The sequence below is a fragment of the Nanorana parkeri genome, unplaced genomic scaffold (assembly GCF_000935625.1).
Source record: "Nanorana parkeri isolate BGI_ZX_2015 unplaced genomic scaffold, ASM93562v1 scaffold761, whole genome shotgun sequence".
Lineage (NCBI taxonomy): Eukaryota > Metazoa > Chordata > Amphibia > Anura > Dicroglossidae > Nanorana > Nanorana parkeri.
This window is the reverse complement of record NW_017307029.1, coordinates 586,063-607,214: the sequence shown is the minus strand read 5'-3', so window position 1 is coordinate 607,214 and position 21,152 is coordinate 586,063. Positions and strand designations below refer to the sequence as shown.

The 21,152-nt window shown below is 42.4% G+C and overlaps 1 protein-coding gene across 1 annotated transcript in view; it reads left to right on the top strand.

The window, feature by feature from the left end:
* The window catches only part of LOC108793588 (putative homeodomain transcription factor 1), a 103,335-nt gene that overhangs the window by 77,298 nt on the left and 4,885 nt on the right, over nt 1–21,152 (top strand). Inside the window, exons 9-11 of the mRNA XM_018564578.1 lie at nt 1,832–1,987; nt 4,579–4,674; nt 9,975–10,100. Coding sequence (XP_018420080.1) covers nt 1,832–1,987; nt 4,579–4,674; nt 9,975–10,100 — 378 coding nt within the window. The remainder of the gene's footprint in view (nt 1–1,831; nt 1,988–4,578; nt 4,675–9,974; nt 10,101–21,152) is intronic.

Below are 21,152 nucleotides of genomic sequence, written 5' to 3'. Positions count from 1 at the left end.
GGGGGGGGGGCTTCGGTCGACGGGGAGGGGGGGAATGCTGGGGGCGAGGCTGGGGAATGTCTCACCCGGAGCCAGACGTACCGCACGACGTCACTGATTAGTACCACAGCTCTGAAATCATAATTTACCAGTTTGATAACAGTAAAGGGAGTTGTGGTTTCTACAGGTTACTGTGCTTTGGTTTTCTTTGGTTTTTTTAGACCATGATACAGAAAGTCACATCAATGCAGGCTTTGGAAATACTAGAAAAAATACCAGGTCTACACAAGTGAGCACAAAATGTTTTCTGTTGCATTTACCTTTTGAAGGAACACTTGTAGGACTCTGGAACTGTAAGGCTGAGTTCACATGTCTGCCTGAGGGGCAGTAAAAGCAGGCAGTTGATCTTCATTTTTACCGCTCCCCGGCTGCCCACTGCCAAAGTTAGCATTGCAGCTGGACAGTGCTGTACTCATTGGCGTGGCCACGATGCTTTGCTTCGTGGCGTGACAAAAATTATACTGCATGTTGTGTTTGGCAGGTAACCATGCCACATCCACCTGTGATGCCACAACCGCGTGTCAAACGCTTGGCTTGTAGTCCAGTAGTACCTTGTGAAATCCCCCTTGAATCCCCCTCCCCCTAGGAGGCAGCAGTATAAAACCTTCCGAATACCTGCAAGCTGCTGCTCAACCACCACGGAAGGCTTTTTAAAAGGGCAGTAGTCTACCGCTTGTGTGAACGAGCTCTAAGGGTGGTGGCTATTTTAGGCTTATTTTTTTAAACTTATTTCATGTGAGGATAATGTGTATTACAATCACAACCACCAATAAGATTTTGATGACTTACAGTAAATGGGTGTTGTGAGGCATGTTAGGCACTTCCTATTTGAGACCGAATAATAATAAAGTTAGATTAGTGAACTGTATTATTGAAATAAACCTTTCAGGAAAAGTCAGTGCTATTACTATTCACTGTTAACCGCCTACCGGCCGGCCGTTGTACAAAGAAAAGCTTCCTGGATGTAACATGTAACATGTAAATAACTGACGACACATAGTACTATGTGTCCCCAGTTATAAATAGTACAGGAGCTTCTTTGGGGCGGATTTCAGCGGTTATCCATTGGTATTCCCGAGTGTGGCTCGGGGTTAACAAAGCGGTAACCCCGAGCCACACTCGGAAATACAGCATAGGTCTTACCTTGTCTGCGATCCCCGCTGTGTCCTCCGGCCGCTGCAGTATTCCGGGTTCCGTCCCTTGCGAGCGTCCGCGTCGCAGGGGGGCGGAACCGGCGGGAACTTTGAAAGTTAAAAAAAAAAAACGAAAAAAGGATGGAGAAAAAAAAAAGGAAAAAAAATCATACCACCAGGGAGGTTAAAAAACGAGCGTCGAACGCGTTTCATTGGACTAAAAAACGTGCTAAAAACGTGCATAAAGCGCGCCTATTAGGATCGCCCAGGTGTGAACCCCATAATTCTCCTTTAATGAAGACTGTGTCTGGGACCCCTGGACATAGGTTCCTGCCTAGGTTGCCTTGGGGATGATTTGGCTCTGGTTATGGTGTGTAGCCAGTATAAATACAAATAGTGTTATGCATTTTTTTTTTTGTAAATGAGTCTCATTGGTTATTGAGAAGTTAAGAAGGCAAATGTATTTGATCTTGATACAGTTGCTGGACAAGACAATCATTTGTTGTGTCAGTTTTATGAAACAGCAGTTATTTGAGAGACTGACTTTTGTCAAATGGAGGGGAGTCTATGGTGGAGTTTTTCTTTCCTGGTAGGCAATAGAGGAGCATGGAGTTAATATTCCATACAATACAATTTATTTATTTGCCTCATCAAAATAGGTTCTGAATGGACATAAAACCTTCCTGAATTATCTCTATAACTGGGAGATCCTGATTTGGGAAGCAGCTCTGCTAATCTTTCTCCTACGTCTAACTTCCCTGGGATCAGAGACCAACAAGAAGTATAGCAATGTCTCACTACTATACACTGAACAGGTAAGTTATAATGGTGAATCGCAGGATCAGAATCTTCCCATACCAGTATACAGTCTTGGGATTTATGCTAAAGTTGGGCATAGGCTTATCATTGAACAAGAAGAAAACACTCAATTCCCCAATCCACTCTAAACAGTGTCGATGGGGGATCTAAGCTGCCAGGCTATTGAATACACGAACAGTAACTGTAGCTTATTGGCTGCAGTTGCTGTTTGGCCAAGATTTTTCAACTTGGCTCTATCGTGGAAAGTTATTTGAGAGACTGACTTTTGTCAGGGCCACACACTGCTCAAATTTTAGCTGAGTCAGCAGAGCTTGACTGAAACTTAAGCAATTTGAGCAGTGTAAACAGAGCTTAACTCTGTTTAAAGGGATGCATGTCACAAAACAAAATAACAAGCTGATTAGATAGCTAATAAGAAATGTATGCTTCTGTGTCCAACATGCAAACAACAGCTCTGCTCACTGAGCATGAGCACTGTGGATTGGAGCACTGGGCAGGCGACATTTTGGACTGCTGAAGACCTGGACCACTGCGCTCTGTGTTGAGCAGCTTTGCAGATTTCCAGCATACTACAAGTACAGTGCATTTTAACCCTAGCTCCAGCACACTAGTTAATTAAAAAAATACACCCACCTATTATTGTTCATGCAGCTTGACTGCATTACAGTTATAAAAATGGAAGCTTGAGCTGGGTTTTAAGATAGTTTCCATAATCCTAAATATGTCATAAGTAAAAAAGGAAACATTATTTTCTCTGCCATCTGTCGGGTTGTTCATAAAGCGACTGAGAAGACTTCGGCTCAGAACCGATCTTTGTAGCACACCACTGCTACCATTTTAAATATAATCCATTTACAATTACCTATTGTATTTTTATTTCAAAACCTTCTTTACCCATCTATGCACATTTTCTTCTAGTCCTTGACCCCTCAGCTTCTGTACAAGGATGTTATAATGAAATGATGTTACAAAATCTAAATTTACAATATAACGTGATTGGAGTTTTTTAACACTCAAATTTGAACTTGGTTCCTTATTATTGATGTTAGGTAAAACCTGTCTTTGAAGAAACCATGTGGATTCTCTTATAGACTTTTATATACTATACATATGTTCATATGATCCCTTTGTATACATGTAAAGAATTTACATATGACAAAAGGTAGTCTTAAATTTCTGCTTTTCACCCTTGATTCCTCGTACTAACCCCCACCCCTGATTTTAGACTCATTAATACCTGTAATTCAGCACATTGCTGTTTTGCCACTTTTTTTTTTTTTTTCTGCTACTTCCTTTTTTTGCAGACAACCCCCCCAATTGGATTTTTTTCAAACTTTCTAACCATTATTTTCCCCTAAGAACAACTTTGTTTAAGATACAGCTTACCCCTCCATAGGGTCTTTAGAGATCAATTCTGCTTTTTTAAAAAAAAATACTCTAAACCTTTTTTTTATGGAAATGTTTACCTTAGAAGCTGTACACTGTCATATAGGTAGTCTTTAGTTGTTTGTTTATCAAAGAGATGCTTCCAAACCAAAGAAGGCATTTCCTATAATGCCATGCAACCTTACATACTTTATATGTAAAGAGGTAAGTACCATGTAGGTGTGCAGTTACTTTCCTATAGCAGTGAGTTATATATTGTATCTATTCAATATATGGGGCAGACTTCCAAAGCAGTCAATATTGCTTTTACTAAACATTCACTCATGGTAAGTCAATCACTGTGATTTCATACACATCCACCAAACATTCACTGGTGCATGTCAGATTAGCCTCCTTATAAATATGTCTCAATGTGTTTATGTTTTGCCTTGCCTATGTATTGCACTCTGAGTAAATCAGGTCTGCAACCAACTAATCGATAATAATAATAATCGATTGTCAACTATTCTCAATATTGATTTGTTGGTTGGATCCCCTAGCTCTCTCCTCCACTCTGGGAGGAGGGCACAGCATGCAGTGTGCGGGTGCAATAGCCAGCCTGCTATTGCAATTTGAAATGGCCAATAGCAGGCTGGCTATTGCACCAGCCCACTACCTGCTATATTTACATTCAGCTGCCATCTTCAGAATCTTGCCACTGTCAGCTGTCATTCCCTGGCTGAAGCTATTCAAGCGCTATATTATTACAATATAATTATTATTTTTTTAAATTCTAAAAGGTGGGCCATTTTTAGTTTCGGCCTGACAAGTTCTGCTGCGGGAGGTGCCTCACAGTGCCATTCATTTCAATGGCACCCCAAACGCGCCTCCCACTCACAGTGTGATCGCCCGCACAGGAACGTACAGTACTGCTGTGCAGTGCAATTGCAAAAAAATGTGCATGCAGTTTTATTTTGAACTAAACTTTGATTGTAAGACTGTATTTTATTTTAAATTAGGGATGGCATTTGTTTAATTTTTTTATTCAATTAATCGAAAAAAATAATCAACCAACTAATCAATTATGAAAATAGTCATTAGTTGCAGCCCTGGTGTAACTGTCACCATCACTAATCTAAATGAACTGCCATTCACTTTTCTGTTTGCATGTCATTGTACCATTGTGTGGGATACCTGACTTGTGAATATTTACTATTTACAGATCAACCTTTATCTGAAAATGGAAAAGAAGCCAAACAAAAAGGAACAGCTTACAATTGTGAATAATGTCCTGAAATTGTCTTCTAAACTCATTAAAGTAAATAAATGAAAGCAAAAATGATAGGTTAAACAACATATATTTAGAAGTTTCCTTATATTGTCACCACAGTAAAGAAAATGGTTACATGCTTAGGTTTGCACAAACGTTTCAGTGTCCAAACGTGAAATAAAGGATAAACGCAGGATGAAACAGACACTAGCTTTTCATAAATCATCATTGGTCCAATGGTGAGATCTCCTTGCTGGAGTCTCCAGATTAACCCCTCCAGTATTCTCTTCTTTCTCTTTTCTGAACAGATTCAGTAATAGTATTTGTTGGAATGTGTGGGACTTCCACTGGAAGTCACACAAGAAAATTACAGAGCCGGATTTATATTTCTGGCTACCCTTCGCAAACTGTCCTGTGTTGCCACACCTACCCTATTCAGCTGACTAGCCTTAGTATCTGTGGGTAAAGGCTGAAAGAGACAGTTTGCCCGCTCTGTATCTGTACACCTAGAACCAATTGCTAGAGAAGTAGAGAAAATGGTCATCCTTTTCTGCTAGCAGTACAGTCCTAGGTGTAAGAGCCCAGAGTGGGTGAAGCACACAGTACACTTTTCCACCCACACAAATGCTTACATTGAGAAGGGACAGAGACAATAACTAAATTGCACTGGCAGCCAGGGCAGTAGTCTGAATCCTTTTATTAAACACAGGAATGTATTACAGGTAACCCTCAATTTACACCAGGGTTAGGTACCAGAAGGAATAGTTGCAAATAGAAAACGATGTAAATTGAAACCCAGTATATAAAGGTAAGTCAATGGGAAGTGAAGGAGTTAGGTTCTGGGCCTTTCTCAAAAATGACATAAATGACATAATATGCTATATTTAAAGCTTTGAAATGAATGTTATGAATGCTCCAAGGGTACCCCTGTTGCTCTTTGTTCCTTCATATCTCCAAGTGTACCCCTGTGCTCCTCCATATCTCCAAGTGTACCTCTGTGCTCCTCCATATCTCCAAGTTTAACCCTGTGCTCCTCCATATCTCCAAGTTTAACCCTGTGCTCCTCCATATCTCCAAGTGTACCCCTGTGCTCTTCTGTAGCTCCATATGTATCCCTGCACCACCATACCTCCATGTGTGCACCACCATACCTCCAAATGTCCCTCTTTCTTCTTCCTAGTTCTTTGAGCCCCTTGCTGAGCTGCAATCCTCCACCTGTGCCCCAATCTAGCCGCCAGAGACTCTGCACAGTACTGTGCTGTTGTATTATAGCCATCTGCATTTGTACTGTATAGCGTTCTCCTGCGTATCCTTAAGGATACACTAAGTGGCAGTGTTGTTTCAATGGTGGTCACGTAAAATAGTGCTATTTTGAATCAGCGCAAACGGAATCGGCTCAAAAAAACAAGGGCTACCTGTACTGAAATTAGCTATAGATTATGTGAATGGTTCTGTGATGCCTCTGAAAGTGCTGTCGCCCTAGGCCACAGCTTGAATTATAAATGCAGAAATCCAGCCTTGGATAGCAGAGCTGCCACCCTAGGCCACAGCTTGAATTAGAAACCCAGCCTTAGACAGCAGAGCTGCCTCCCTAGGCCACAGCCTATGTTGGAAATGCAGAAATCTAGCCATAGGCCAGAGCCTATGTTGGAGATGCAGAAATGCAGCTTTGGATAGCAGAGCTGCCGCCCTAGGCCACAGCCTATGTTGGAATGCAGTCTTGGATAGCAGAGCTGTCATCCTAGGCAAAAGCTTATGTTGAAATGCAGGAATGCAGTCTTGGACAGCAGAGCTGCCACCCTAGGCAACAGTCTAAGTTAGAAAGGTAGACATCTAGCCATGGACAGCAGAACTTCCATTCTAGGCCAGAGCCTATGCTGGATATGCAGAAATGCAGCCTTGGATAGCAGAGCTGCCGCCCTAGGCCACAGCCTATGTTAGAAATGCAACTTGGATAGCAGAGCTGCCGCCTTGGGCCACAGCCTATGTTGGAGATGCAGAAATCTAGCCTTAGACCACAGAGCTATTGCCCTAGGCCACAGTTTTTGTTGGAATGCATAAATCGGACATCCCAACTCTACTGGACGATAAGATGGCGGCTCCCTGACGCCCGCGAGTACAAGTACATGTACCGATACTTTTGAGCTCCAAGACTAGACTACAGAAAAATTAGAAGGCAGCTGCACACGGAGCTCCTGGGATTTGTACATCTCTGTTTTAATGTACGATTTTGTTTTTATAAATATAAATAAAGGGATGCACAGATACCAGTTTTGCGAGTACGAGTACTGGTACTTGCCGAGTACTTACAAGTACAAGTACTGATACATTTTTGTTTATTGTCATGTGACAGTTTTTCTAAAACAATAGAGACTAATGATTTCAGGACAGCGGTGGATCACCAGAGCCAGGTCCCAGCTGCAACTGCTGCAACCCTGGTAGTTCTCATGAAAATGCCAAGTATCTGCACTGGTACTCGAAAAGTATCTGTGCATCCCTAGAAAATGTTATCCCGGAAAGGTTTACTCTGCTCTATCTAGCAGAGTAAACCTTTTCCCCTGGCCGTTCTACATTACTTCTCGGTGGCTGCTATCAGAATACAAAGAAAAAAACAGCAGATAGCAAAAGAAGCATTAGCTCCCCTACTATCTACTGATTCCCTGCAATCTGTTTTTTTTTTATGACAGTGGTCTTCCGCCCCCGGAGGAATAGAAAAAAAAACAACAACAGATAGCAGGGGAATGAATAGCTAGGCTGCTATTGGCCATTTCGATTTGCAATAGCCAATAGCAGGCTGGCTATTGCACCCGCCCACTGCTGCTGTCAACCATCAGAGGTGGACCTGAAGTTCAGCTTGGCTATTCATTCCCCTGCTATGTTTTTTTTTTAATATTCTGACGGTGGCCGCTGTCAGAATACAAAAAAAAACAGCAGATGGCAGGGGTAGCACTAGCTCCCCTGCTATCTGTCATCCACCCACTCCCCTATCCGCCGGGGGAGAATAGGGGAGAGGGCACCTCCCTGAAATTAGTTTTTGTAGGTTGGGATGTCTGAGAAAACCAGTCTTGGATAGCAGAACTGCCACCCTAGGCCACAGCCTATGTTAGAAACGCAGAAATCTAGTGTTGGACCACAGAGCTGCCGCCCTAGGCCACAGTCTATGTTGGAATGCAGAAATCCAGCCTTGGACAGCAGGAGAGGGTTTCGTGTTTTGTGTCATGGATGAATCATAAGCATTGACAGAACATTTATGATTAATGTTCAGAGCAGATTGTAGAGAGTTATGCTCCCTAAAAATGCTTTCAGGAATGTTTTATGTAGTCTGTACAGAAAATTATGCTTTCTGTAAAAGACAAGACAAAATATGAGTCACAGAGCTCACCTTAAGGGCCACTAGGAAGTAACATTATTGGCAAAATACATCCTGCATTAAATGTTAAAAGTATACATCTAAAAATTTATTTTTCAGTGTAACACTACAGTAAATTTTAGTACTTTGTCACTATAAGATAATTCAATGTACACTCAAAGATTAATTACAGGCAGGTGTTAAAAAAATGCCAGTTAATGCGGTTTTGTATTTATTAAAGATGTAATTATATTTTCAATTGCAGTTGAAGTAAATGTGTCTTTTTCCCAAGCAGGCCAGCTGAAAAAGTGCCCAATAAAGTAGAAGATGTGAATGTTATACAATTTTGATCCATAATTAAATGTATCCCAGTCCATAGTAATAACAGCTAGGCAGAGGAGGAAGACTATAGAGACCATAGTAAACAAACAATATAATAAATTTAAAAAGTTGCTGTATAAAATTGAAGCAAAAGCAAGTCAGTGTTATAGATTCAGCTATCATTCTTCCAGTGCAGGTTAGAAAATGAGAATTGGTGATTGTGGGTGAAAAAACAAACACTTTGCTTGCCTCCGCTCAGCATGGAAAATGTGTCTGACCTTTTCTTTATTATATTGTGTAGTGTTTATCCAAGCAATACCTTACTAGTGCTAGTTTTACATAAAGCTTTTGGTGCAGGTAGAGTTAATTATATTTATATATTTTTTTATTTATATATGTTTGCATTGAATGCAGTATTGTTCTGTTTAAAAATCTGTTTATGAAGCATCTAAAGCACTCTAGTAATAAAATATACTCTGTTACCAATAGGGGGTGATAGTGGACTTATTCGTCCAGCACTGTAACTATAGAAGCTGCAATATAAATCAACACAAAAAGGGCATCAGAGCCTTGAATTTAATTTGCCATGTATAGGAGGAGATTATTAAGACATGTTTAGGCAAGGTTGCCTTGTATTTGCACAGCATGAGATAGTTCTTAAATTTACAGTTAGCGAATAATTCAGTGCGGATGACTGTTAGCTGATTTTTGAATTGTTTTAATCAGAGTTGTTGCCTATAGACTTCTTTAAAAAACAAACAAAAATAAAACTGACCTTAAAGATAATAAGAAAAATAATCTATTTTATATATAGTATGACCCCATTAATGAGTGTGAGATTGCCGCACTGGACTAAACCCCTAACAGTTTTCCCATAGAAACAATGAATGTGCCAGGCTTTGTTAAGGGAAAGTTCTTTGGCCAATTATTGTGCTTTTCGTTATTTGTATACATGGATTTTTTTTTATTTCTTTATATTTGTTTTGCAAATGTACATTGTAAATTCTGTTTATTAATGATCTTTGTTTATAATTTCCTTTGCCAATATATTGCCAACATAGTATGCTCTATGCAAGATTTTGCCAAAACGGCGACTTATATTTTACATAGTTAGTCAGGTTGAAAAAAGACACATGTCCATCGTGTTGAACCTATAGAAATATGGGGGGGGGGGGGGGGGGGAGCCTAAACAGAGCGCTATGCCCACAATTACCCACTGTTGATCCAGAGGAAGGCAAAAAAAATTCCTTCCTGATCCCATAAGACAATTGGATATTTCCTGGATCAACAATCTCTGATGCTTAATATACCTATAAGAACTAAATATCCAGTAATATTCTGGGCATTTAGGAATACATCCAGATTTTTTTTTAAACAATGAACTGAGCTAGCTAGAACTAGCTCCTGGGAGAGTCTGTTCCATATTTTTACAGCTCTAACTGTGAAGAATCATTTCCAGCAAAGCAAAGGTTAAACCACTTTTCCTCCAGATGCAAAGAGTGCCCCCATGTCTTTTGCAGTGACTACTGCATTTCTACTATCCATGTCTGAAATTATGAGCTTTCATAACAGCTGCCTGACACTTAGTGCTTCTATGCACCATTCTGCTTTTTATAGAGAATTACAGAATATTTGAATCTGCTAACAACATTGACAAGTACTTCTGTTTGCATTGCAGGAAATTGACACCCCCTTCAGGCTGTATGGACTTGCAATGAACCCTTTAATATATAATATAACCCGAGTCGTGATTCTTTCTGCAGTATCTGGTGTTATTAGTGACCTTTTGGGATTCAATATCAGAGTGAGTCTTTAATAGTACTTATGTTTTGTTTTTTTTAATATATTTTCACTTTGGGTGTTCCTTTAAAATATTTGTGCACTTTTATACTTACAAAATGGCTACACCAAATATAACTAGACTGCATGTTTAAAGCCTAATTAAAATTACAGTTTAACTCAGCTAAATACATTGCAGTTGCTTCAAAGCAAAAAGTGTGCAAAGTCTTACAGTTCCTGTTTAAAAGGCAGCCACGGCCTGAGTAGAAAAGACTCTACACGGCTCTGCATGTTTGGCTGAGCCGAAGTGCAGAAGGACTTTGAAGGACAGATGTTGGGTCGGCAGAGCCGAAGATCCGGCCGCTCACTCACTACTGTTCGGCCCTATTTTCATAGGGGTCGAACGGCAGTGAGTGAATAGCCAAATGCCTCTGTGGTACCGAGCAAAATAGAAAATCTATGAAAACAGTTTAAAAAAAAAAAAAAAGTTGAAAAAATATTTTTAAAATGTAAATAAATTGTAAAATAAAAAAAAAATATTTTTTAGAAAAGAAAAAAATCAATTGGGCGGAGCTAGCAGTGACAGCTAGCTCCGCCCAACTGTTTCCTATTGGCTGGCACCTGCTGGAGTCTTCTAGCAGGTCCCGGCCAATGAATAACAACTGGGCGGAGCTGTTAACAACTGGGCGCCCAGTTGTTGTTTAATGACAGATCAGCGTCCCCAAGTCATTTGGGGGACGCTAATCTGTCATTACAACTGGGTGGAGCCAGCCGTAAGATCACGGCTGGCTCTGCCCAGCTGTCATTTTCGGGGCTTATGGCTGGCCTTCGGCAGGCCGTTCGTCCCGCTTCGGGTGTCACTTCGGCTCAGTTGAGCCAAAGCATATGCCTTCGGCTCGGCTAACTACGGCTGCTATGCGGGCTATAGTGAATAGCCAGTACAGCAGCCCTTCGGTTCGACTGAACCGAAGGGCTCCGGCAGCTGAAGAGAACCGAAGGATCAACCGAAGCTACGGCTGGATTCTTCGGCTCCTTCGTGAATAATCCCCTATGTATCTGCAATGTATTTAGCTGATTTAAACTGAAAGTTCTGTTGGGGTTTTAAAACCTAATATAATATTTATGCAAAAAACTTAGATATTGTTCGAGAGAGGTTCACCCCAGCCAAAGTAATACTTTTGTTTTAGGTGTCATACATCACCTGCCAGGTGGCTATATGTTTTAGCAACTCTCCAGCCTATGCATGCCTGCTGCAGCCTTTGCAAAAGGGATATGTTCAGTCTGTTACACTGTGTTGAGGGTAAGCATACTGTATTCAGTATGTATACTGTAATATATAGACATATCACAAAAATATGGTTCCTACCACAACACCTGTGCCGTATAGAGCCGTATAGCAAAAATAATTATTTTCATTAGACTGCACAATATTATTACAAAAAAATATATGTAAGTGGTACACTAAAATTCCAGAAATAATTAGGATGTTTATAGGGCTGCAGCTAACCGTTATTTTCATAATCAATTAGTTAGCCAATTATTAACTTCGATTAATTGGATAAAGATAATAATTTTAAAAAAAGGGGCTCCAGTGATGGAATACTAGTTACTAGTACTAGTACTAATACTAGTGTAGTCCAGTTTGTATTGAGATTGTAGAGCAAGCTTGGAGAGGTGACTACTTTACAACACACAGGGGAACAAAACGTAGCCCCCCTCCAGAAGGAAGGACAGTGTCAGCACCAAATCAGAGATGATTTCAGGATGTAAAGCCATGTGATGCACAAATAAGATACATTTTTGTTAATAGTTAAGGTACTTGAATGCATTTGTAAGATTTAACTCCTGAGTTTATTGTCACTTTCATTAACAAACTGAGTATTACAAACTGCAAGTCCTGAATAAAAAAAATAAAGTAAAACTTTTTACACATTTTTTAAAATCAGAACAAAAAAAAATAGTGGACTGTCACTATTCCAGAAACTTTGCATTGGAATGTAAAAATGTTAGCATGTCCACATGCTCGGGGCTAAAGCTGGCTCTCTTTTTACAATGTTGCCTGCAGCAGAGACGAGGCGCTCTGATGGTGTGGGATTCACAAGTAGGATTTTGCAACTTTTGCCAAAGTAGGATATTTCTCTTGGTTAGCCTTCCACCAATTAAAAGGGTATGCTTCCTTGGCAAGGGGTCTCTCTGCAAAATAAGTCTGGACTTTATTTCTAATTTGAGCATGAATATCCTCATCCTCCTTGCCCCTCTTTAGTCTCCTTTTCACTGCTGCCCCCAGACTCAAGGAGTGATGCTGCAGATTTTGAGGGCTCAGCAACTCTTGCAGATGAAGTGGTTGTTTTTAAAAAAAAATCTTTTTATTCATTTTGCATAGTTTAGTGTACAACATGACACCAACATGGTGCCTAGACAACAACACATTATCAATACATTACGGCATAACATATGCCAATTCCTACATAATCGCCATAAACAATAGCACCAATCAGTGTGTGCCCCCACCCCCCTTCACTTCCCAGGATAACAATTAGCAAACAGTTAACGAGCCCATGTACAATACTGAGTCAAACTTCCATCCCATGCTCCTGGAACCATGCTGATAACAGATTCTGGGTGAACTCCGTACTAGTCTCCCGCCCCCTCAGGGTTTTCACTCCCGTGGAATGTAAGAAGTAACAGAGGGACCTTCACAGGTAACACCCCTCCGGCCAGCTATGCCCAAGGCAGGTGATCACTCCCCTAGCGTAGTATTGGATGCAAGCCACCCTGACCATACCTTCTCAAATTTCTGAGGGCACCCCCTGCCGGCGTACGCCGGCTTGTGTAATGGCAGTGAGGTGTTGACCAAAGCCTTCCATGCGCCCAGTGTTGGAGATTCCGCCTTCCTCCAGTTGAGGACTAGGAGTTTTCTTGCATAGAATAATAAGTAGATCAGCAGAGTGCGCAATGCTGCCGAAGGCACTATATCATCTACCAGGCCCAGAATACACACTCTGCTTGTAAGTGGGATTGGAGTATTAATGAAATTTTGTCACTAGGTCCGTCACACCCTGCCAATAGTACTGAATCACCGGGCAACTCCATAGAACATGGGTAAGATCTGCCAGTTCATGATTGGCATCTCCACCGAGCCTAAAAGTGTATCCAGGAGAGCAACATCATACTCGGGTATCTGTTTGTATAGGGTCTCGTAGAAAGTGACAAACTCGTGGAGGATATCACTCGGATCAGTTTTCAATGAACCATCTAAACTTCGGATACAGGGAATCACGGTCTGGGGCCTCTGTTCTGCTGCCACCATCGCCAGTAATTTCACATTTTTGTCCCCCTTTTCGTATAGTGCCTCCCTCTGCCTATTGAGGATCCCCTGGGTTGCAGATTCATGGTGTAGTAAGAGCTCACTGCAGACCCCTAGCAACTCCTTAAGCGTATCCGGTGACGGAGCCACCGCATGAGCAGCAGCGGAGTCGACCTCTCTAGCTTGAAGCTGAGAGAGGTCGAACCGAGCCACCGATTTTAGCATGCTTAATCGCAGATATGTATTCACCTCTAGTGGTGGCCTTAAATGCATCCCAAACAACAGCTTCAGTAGCTGTATTTTGATTTATGGACCAGAAGGTAGACAGGTGAGGCCGCAGAGATGCTTCCACCGTATCGTTAGAGAGCCAGTCCTGTGACAGCCGCCACAAGTGCGGCTGTCTTCCTTTGTTACCCAGGAGACGGACAGAAAGTGTTAAGTGGTCGGATAGTCCCCCAGGCAGATATGTGGAGTCAAGTACCTGGGCCAGTAGTGCATCATTTGCGAACGCCAAGTCCAACCGAGGAGAAGAAGAACCGGAAACATGCGACAAGTAGGAGTATGCTCTCTCATCCGGATGTTTCCAGCGCCAAACCTCGGTGAGGCCCGCTGTCTCCGCCCAATCCCTCAACACGGTATTGACCGTCCTGTGGGGGTTGGACGCATCTAGAGAATAATCAAGTATGTTATTGAAGTCCCCCGTCACCAGTATCCGGGAAGGGGAGTATGGGGCTAATTTCTCTAAAATGACATACAGTACCGTGCCCTGGAAGGGGGGTGGAATATATACTTTTACCAATGCAAAGGACTGCGACTGGTGTTCCAGCAGTACTACCTTCAGGGTCAGTTATCACATGGTTAATCACACATGGAGAATTCTTGTGCAGTAATATAGTCACCCCTCTTGCATAAGAGGAGTAGGTGGCATGAAATGCTCTCCCTATCCACCTCCTCTGCAAGGCTAAAACCTTGCTTCCCAAAAGGTGGGTTTCCTGCAAAAAAACAACCTGGGGGTTATGAGATTGAAGAAACCGAAGGACCAAGGCCCTTTTAAATCTAGAGTTCAGTCCTCTGACATTCCAGGAAATTATCTGTAAATCAGCTGCCATCGAAGTGTGGGAAATTCAAGTACCGCTGAGAGTCATGGAGAATGTCTTGCACATCCGAAAGCATCCAGGTCCAGGGAGAGTCCCAATCGAGGCTATGGCGTATAAAGTGTAACTTCCCATCAACCACCCTGCTATCCCACATAACAACAAAACTAGTGAGGCAGCTTTAGATCCCAAAACTTAAAAAACTAGTGAGAGTATCACTCAATACTCAGAAGTAAGGCAGTCCCGAACAGTGCAAAAAGCAATTAACGGTGAATATACATTACCGTACCGCTCCTATAGCTCCCTACAGGAGTAAGTACATCCTCAGCCATATGTCCCGGTGGTCCTTGCGGCCTTAGAAGTAGTAACAGAGAAGGGATCCGGAGCACCCGGCGGTGCGTAGGGACAAAACAAATGAGGACAATCTGATATCATGGCACTGTATCCAGCCAGTCTGCAGCCGCAGCTGGGTCCTCAAAGAATTTTGTGGATCCTGCAAACTGTACTCAGTCTGCTAGGATAGAGCATACCGTATTTCAGTCCCTTGTCTCGAAGCTGGCGACGGACATCTATGAAGGAGCGACGTTTTCTCTGTAAATCCGGCGAGAAGTCAGGGAACAGCATAATGGTGGCATTCTTAAAGTGGAGTTCCGACTCTCTCTTCCGAGCAGTCGTCAGGATCAAATCTCTATCCCTGAAATTAAGGAGACGAACCAGGAAGGGCCTAGGGTGTGTGAGCCCGGGGCCTTTGGCCTAGGGGAACACGATGCGCACGCTCCACCACATAGGCCTGAGATACTGATTGTAAATCCAGGAGCTCCTTAAAAAAGGCCTCCGCAAAAGGATGTAGGATTCTGCCCCCTCAGGTAGGCCCACGACCCTCACGTTATTGCGCCTCAAACGATTTTCTGCAGCTTCTGACCTTGCAGTCAGCTGCGCCACCGCCTGTTGCAGGCTGCGAATGGATCGTGAGTGTTCACCCGACACGTCTTCCAGGGTCCCCACCCGGGTCTCCACTTCTGTCACCCGTCCCCGGATTTTATCCACATCCTGCCGGATTAGGCCACACTCAGTAGCCAGAGTGACCATCCTGGCAATCAGGGTAGTCTTACTGGCCTCTATGGTGGCCAGGATGGCATCTATGGCGCCCGTGAGCTCAGGGCTATGAGGAGGAGAGGGGCCGCTCTGTCTTGCCTGTCCCGAGGCCTGCTCCATGTCGTCCCACCCGGCCGTTTGAGTGCTGGCACTAATGAGGGAGAGAGATTGTGCAGCCAAGATGGCGCACGCACATGTGAGAGGGGAAGGGCCCGGAGGCTCACCGCTCGCCCTGTACCTTGCCGATCTGCGTTTCGTACGCATGGAGAGGACGTCCACCTTCACCGGAGTCTCTACCAGGAGCAGGTGAGTAAGGAACCACCGATGACACCGCTGGAGATCAGGATGGCTGAACGGATGAGAGGAGCTGCAGCTAAGCACGTCCGTTCAGTCTCACATCACGGCCACGCCCCCCATGAAGTGTTTTTTTGCTGCTCTTCCATCTCCCTTCTTATTGCAAGCGCCTCTGTCAGCACTTTTGAATGTACAGCAAAAATTTGCTCTGGCGTTAAAACTTTGTCTTCTGAATCTTGTGTCCAGGGCAGAGGCAAGAATTACGGTGTTTGGGATCTGTTCAGAAAGGATTCCCTTCCATCTGGTTTGAAGCTGGTCTGCTGCAGTGCCTTGGAAGCTCTTCAGCTCATGTGACTCAAAAGAAACACCCTCATTGGACCGCAACAGCCCCTTCACTAGAGATCAGTTGAGAGTTCATTGAGATTACTCCAGTGGTCTGCTTTTAAGTCCAGATAGTGTTTGCCACTTAGAGTAACTGATAGCGTTTGCCCCTTAGAGACAAAGTTGCTGTTACCGGCCACCTTTGTTCAATGACTCTTCCACCTTGTGCTTACATTTTGAATTAGCTTGTGCTCAGGTGTGCTCATTTGCTTTTACTTCTTCAACTTTTGCTGCTAGCTAGTTTTTTTTTTTTTTTAAATGTTCTACTAGTCCTCTTGCAGCACTAACAGCTCATTCGATTAAAGAGTTCTTTAATGCGGCACCGATCACCAGCTGCAACATGTGGCCAGTGCAGCGGATACTGGTCCACCCATGCTGGTCTTTCAGAATGTGTGCAACAGCCACAATATTTGCACTTTTGTCATGCACAATGGCAATTATTTTTTGAGTTGGAATTTCAAGTTTTGCAGCCACCTCCTTTCAACCAATGTTTGTGGCTGTTTGCGTCTCTTCCAGAGGCATGGTAGTGAGGCAAATAGAAATAATCTTCCAGTCATCTGCTCTGTAGTGGCATGTAATGCCAAGGTAAGCTATACCGGTCCATATGTCCACAGTCAATGCAATTCTGCTTTCATTTGCACTGATGGCATCCTTTACTTTTTGAACTGCCTCCTGGTCCTTCCTCTCCACTAGTTTGGTGAAATTAGTTATTGATGGAATCTTATATCCAGGATTTAGTACACCGATCAGGTTTTTAAATCTGTGATCTTCAGCGATGGAAATTGGACGCATGTCGGTGACTATCATTTGTAGAACTAATCTGTTATAACTGCTGCTTATTTTGGAGTGCACACGGCACTTCGATGCACAAACTCTGCCATGGTGCACCATTTCTTTCTGAAATGAAAAAGATAATATGATTAGCATGCTACTTCTGTGTAATCCAGTCAGTGTATCATTTGGTTTAACTTACTGTGATGATCACTGTGGTGCTTCCCTTCCCTTCCACACATGCTACTGTTTGCAAATTTTGCAGGTGACAACCTTCTTTATAGTATTTAGCGTAAAATGCTCTCATGCCTTTGAGGACTTGGTTTGCACACTTTTTTCAATGGTCACCTTGTCAGCACCCTCTGCCTCTTCCAATTTTCATAACACTTTTTTTTGCAGCTGAAATGGACAAAAAAAAGTGTGGTATGCAATATAGTGAAATGGAAAGTGTAAAATTATACAGCAATCAGTGCAGAATTGCACCGGCTATAGAGGACTACAAATCCCAGCAATAATACATTATACAGCAGCACAATGCAGAATACCACCAGCTCTAGAGGAATACATCAAATCCCAGCAATAATACATTATACAGCAACGCAATGCAGAATACCACCAGCTCTAGAGGAATACAACAAATCCCAGCAATAATACATTATAATGTATTCTTCTACCTCTATAGCTGGTGGTATTCTGCATTGCGCTGTATAATCATTATACAGTGCAATGCAAAATATACCACCAGCTATAGAGAAATACAACAAATCAAATCCCAGCAATAGTACATTATATATATATATATATATATTTATACAGCGCAATGCACGCAGAATACCACCAGCTTTAGAGGAATATAACAAATCCCAGCAATACATTACACACACAGTGTATAATGTATTGCTGGTATTTGTATTCCTCTATAGCTGATGGTACATGTACAGTGCAATGTACCATTTTTCCTCTGACAAGCAGTGCCATAGGGGAACATGGAGCCGGCTTCCCGGGCAATCATTAAGTCGGGTGGCGAGTAATGACCCTCCTCCTTGCTTCCTGATTGGGCAAACAGACGGCTATATTGGGCAATAGGGTGCACCAATTACCAATTAATCACTATTATATGTATATATAAAAATATGTTTGATTTGGTGACAGGGTCACTTTAAGAAAGGCAAAAACATAGTGCTAGAATCAGGCTAACTGTTTTCCACCATCAGCCAGTGAAGCAGATTGTGCCATGCAGCCTCTAAGGGCCCATTCACACCTAAGCTATTTGTCGCTCGTGATCAGTGCGACAAACAGCTCAACACCAGGAATCCTATTCATTTCTCTGGCCCCCGTGCACATGTCAGTGTTTTGTCTCAAGCAGAAATGCACCTGTTGCATGAAATAGTACATGCGCTACTTTGGGCAGATTTCAGCACGTTTTGTCGCAAAGACCCAATAGAAAACTCGTGAAAAACGCTTGAATTGCAATTTAAAAAAATTGTTTTTGAACATTTACCCATTGACATGGATGTGCCACAATCTGCTCACAAAAAATGCGTGACTTAATATATGTAGATGAATCCTATGGTCCTGGTAAATGGAGCCGAACATTACAGTACATGAAAGGCAGAAGCTGTTTGTGATTTTGTTTTAATTTCTAACTTTCTGCACTGCACCATGAATTTGATTAATTAAATCACTAAAATGCACTGTAAATAGTTGATTGCATCATGTTTTTCTATTATTGCCCAATGCCTGTAAGTTGTTCTTTTATAAAAGGACCCTGGAGTTTAGATTCAAAACATAGAACTAAATTATTTTCACATTTAACCAATTAGTTATCTTTATTGCCATTTCCTCCAATGTTACTCTTCAATGTCCTGCAGAACAGTGGGTGGCTCTGTTATTACGAATTACCTGGCAATATTGTCTGTACCGCAGAGTTTTTGTGGCAGTCCCCTTGAATGAACAGATGATACAGAGATCATTGAATTGTTTTCTTGGCTTTTGGATGGTATCCTGGCTGGGCTTTATGCGTTACACAGTAACCGTGGATACCACCTTATCTTACTGGCCACTCCGATACTGTAAAGTGCATTGAAACGTAAAAATACTGCTCAACTACCATGCAGTCTGTTCAGTTGGGACATTCTTTGTTGAGTAAAGGTGTTCATATGTATTTCTAGCTCGTCAGCATTAGTGATGAGCGAATGTAGCTAGGTTTCATTAGTGGGCCATTTGTCAAACATGTAAAAGCATGAAAAAATGTGCAAACCCCAAACATAGTGCCTGTGAATCCTATTGAAGTCTATGGAAGCTGAATCTTGTAATTTTTTTCTAGCCTTTTTCAAGGCCAATTTGCAAGTGTTTTGTAAAATGAAGGGTATGGGTAGATAGGCACTGCCATTGGGGTACAAATGCAAACATGTTTTTCAAAGACAAGTTTCAGCAGGGAGTGGGTCTTTTAATAATGCCAAGGACAAAACTAAAAATACACAATTCCTTTTACTTACGTGTTGGTGATGCCTTGAGCCTGCACATGATGCAGCGCACCTGTATAATGTACTACAGCAAAAGTAACATTAAAAAAAAAAAATTGCAGCTAAATGACAGATCCATTTCTTGCTGGCTTATGTATCTAAACAAAGCAGTCGGGGATCCTGTGTGAAATTATTAACCTCATATGTTGTCAGTGACATCAGACAGCTCCCTGACTGGCTTGTCTACATTCAGCTGCCTGCAGCAAGAGTCCAGCAGGATCATCTTAGGTGGGTTGTCATGTACTTTATCACAGTATGGGTGTATTTAAATTTTACCTTTTTTTAGTGAATGAAAGAAAAGGGGTACTAGGTATTCTTTATTAATTTATATAGGAGGACTCGATATCTAGGGGCCCATTCAGTTGGCTTTCAGTTTCCGATTATTGCCCCCGCAGACCCCCCCTAAATGTCAAAGTACCGCAGCGCTGAATGCTGAAAAATGGCCTGGATGGGAAGGGGGTTTAACACCGCGGATGTCAACTGGTTAAAGGGGACGTCGGGGCGTGGTTTGACGGCGGATGTAGCAGGAGCAAGCACATCGCGCTCTCGCTGAGCCTCCGATCGTATGCTTTACTGAAGGCTGATTTACAACCCCTGTCACGGCTGCTCGGTTCCGTTCCCTGGCTCTCACCTCCTTCAATGAATCAGCCTGTCTTTCCAGTCTTAAAATGTGGAGGGAGGCTCAATCTGTATATAGATCGGGGCTACTGAGTCGAGAAGATTTCTCTCATCGCAAAGATTTTTTGAGGAGGGAGAGAGTGCGGGGCGGTTATTGGCAGTAAAAGCTAATTCACAGAGGGAGAGTAATAACGTCCCCCAGAAACGTCAATGTGATGGTAGGTTCAGGCAATTATACTTTCGGTATTCTCTAGATACTCTATTATAGCACAGTTAGAAGCAGGTATTATTTCCACACGGTCGGTATATTGTACATTTTCCTTGATGGCCAGGGTATGGAAAGTTATGAAGGAGGTCATGGGATATGAGGGGTGTACTTCCCAAACACCTATCTGGTACAATCTGGAATTGATAGAGTTGGCCAAGCTGACAGACTTTGATACCTGGATGGATAAAGGTTTACAATATGTTAAACAATTGATGGAAAGTGATGACCTGAAGACATTTCAAACTTTGAGGGAAGAGTTCGTATCCCCAATTCTCATTTTTTTAACATTTTTGCAATTACGACATGCCTTAGAGGCTCAGCGCCGAATATGTCCGTTCAGCCTTATGAATACCCCGCTGGTACATATAGTAGCAAAATCTAACTATAAAAAAGGGTTTATATCTAGAGTATATGATATTTTAATAAGGGCCTGGGCCAAAGATAGGACGCTGTTGTGTAGGCGAGGATGGGAGGAAGATCTGGGCCCACTCTCAGATGAAGAATGGTCAGCCATATTGGTAAATATCCCTAGATCATCTCTCTCGGCTACCCAGCGCCTTACTCAGCTATTCCATAGAGTCTACTATACCCCTCAGAAACTTTTTAGATGGGGTAGACGAGATACAGGGGAATGCCCTTGATGTAAAGGTACTAATGCCAACCTGATCCATATGTTATGGAGATGTCCCAAATTATTTAGGTACTGGGAAGATATTATTAGATT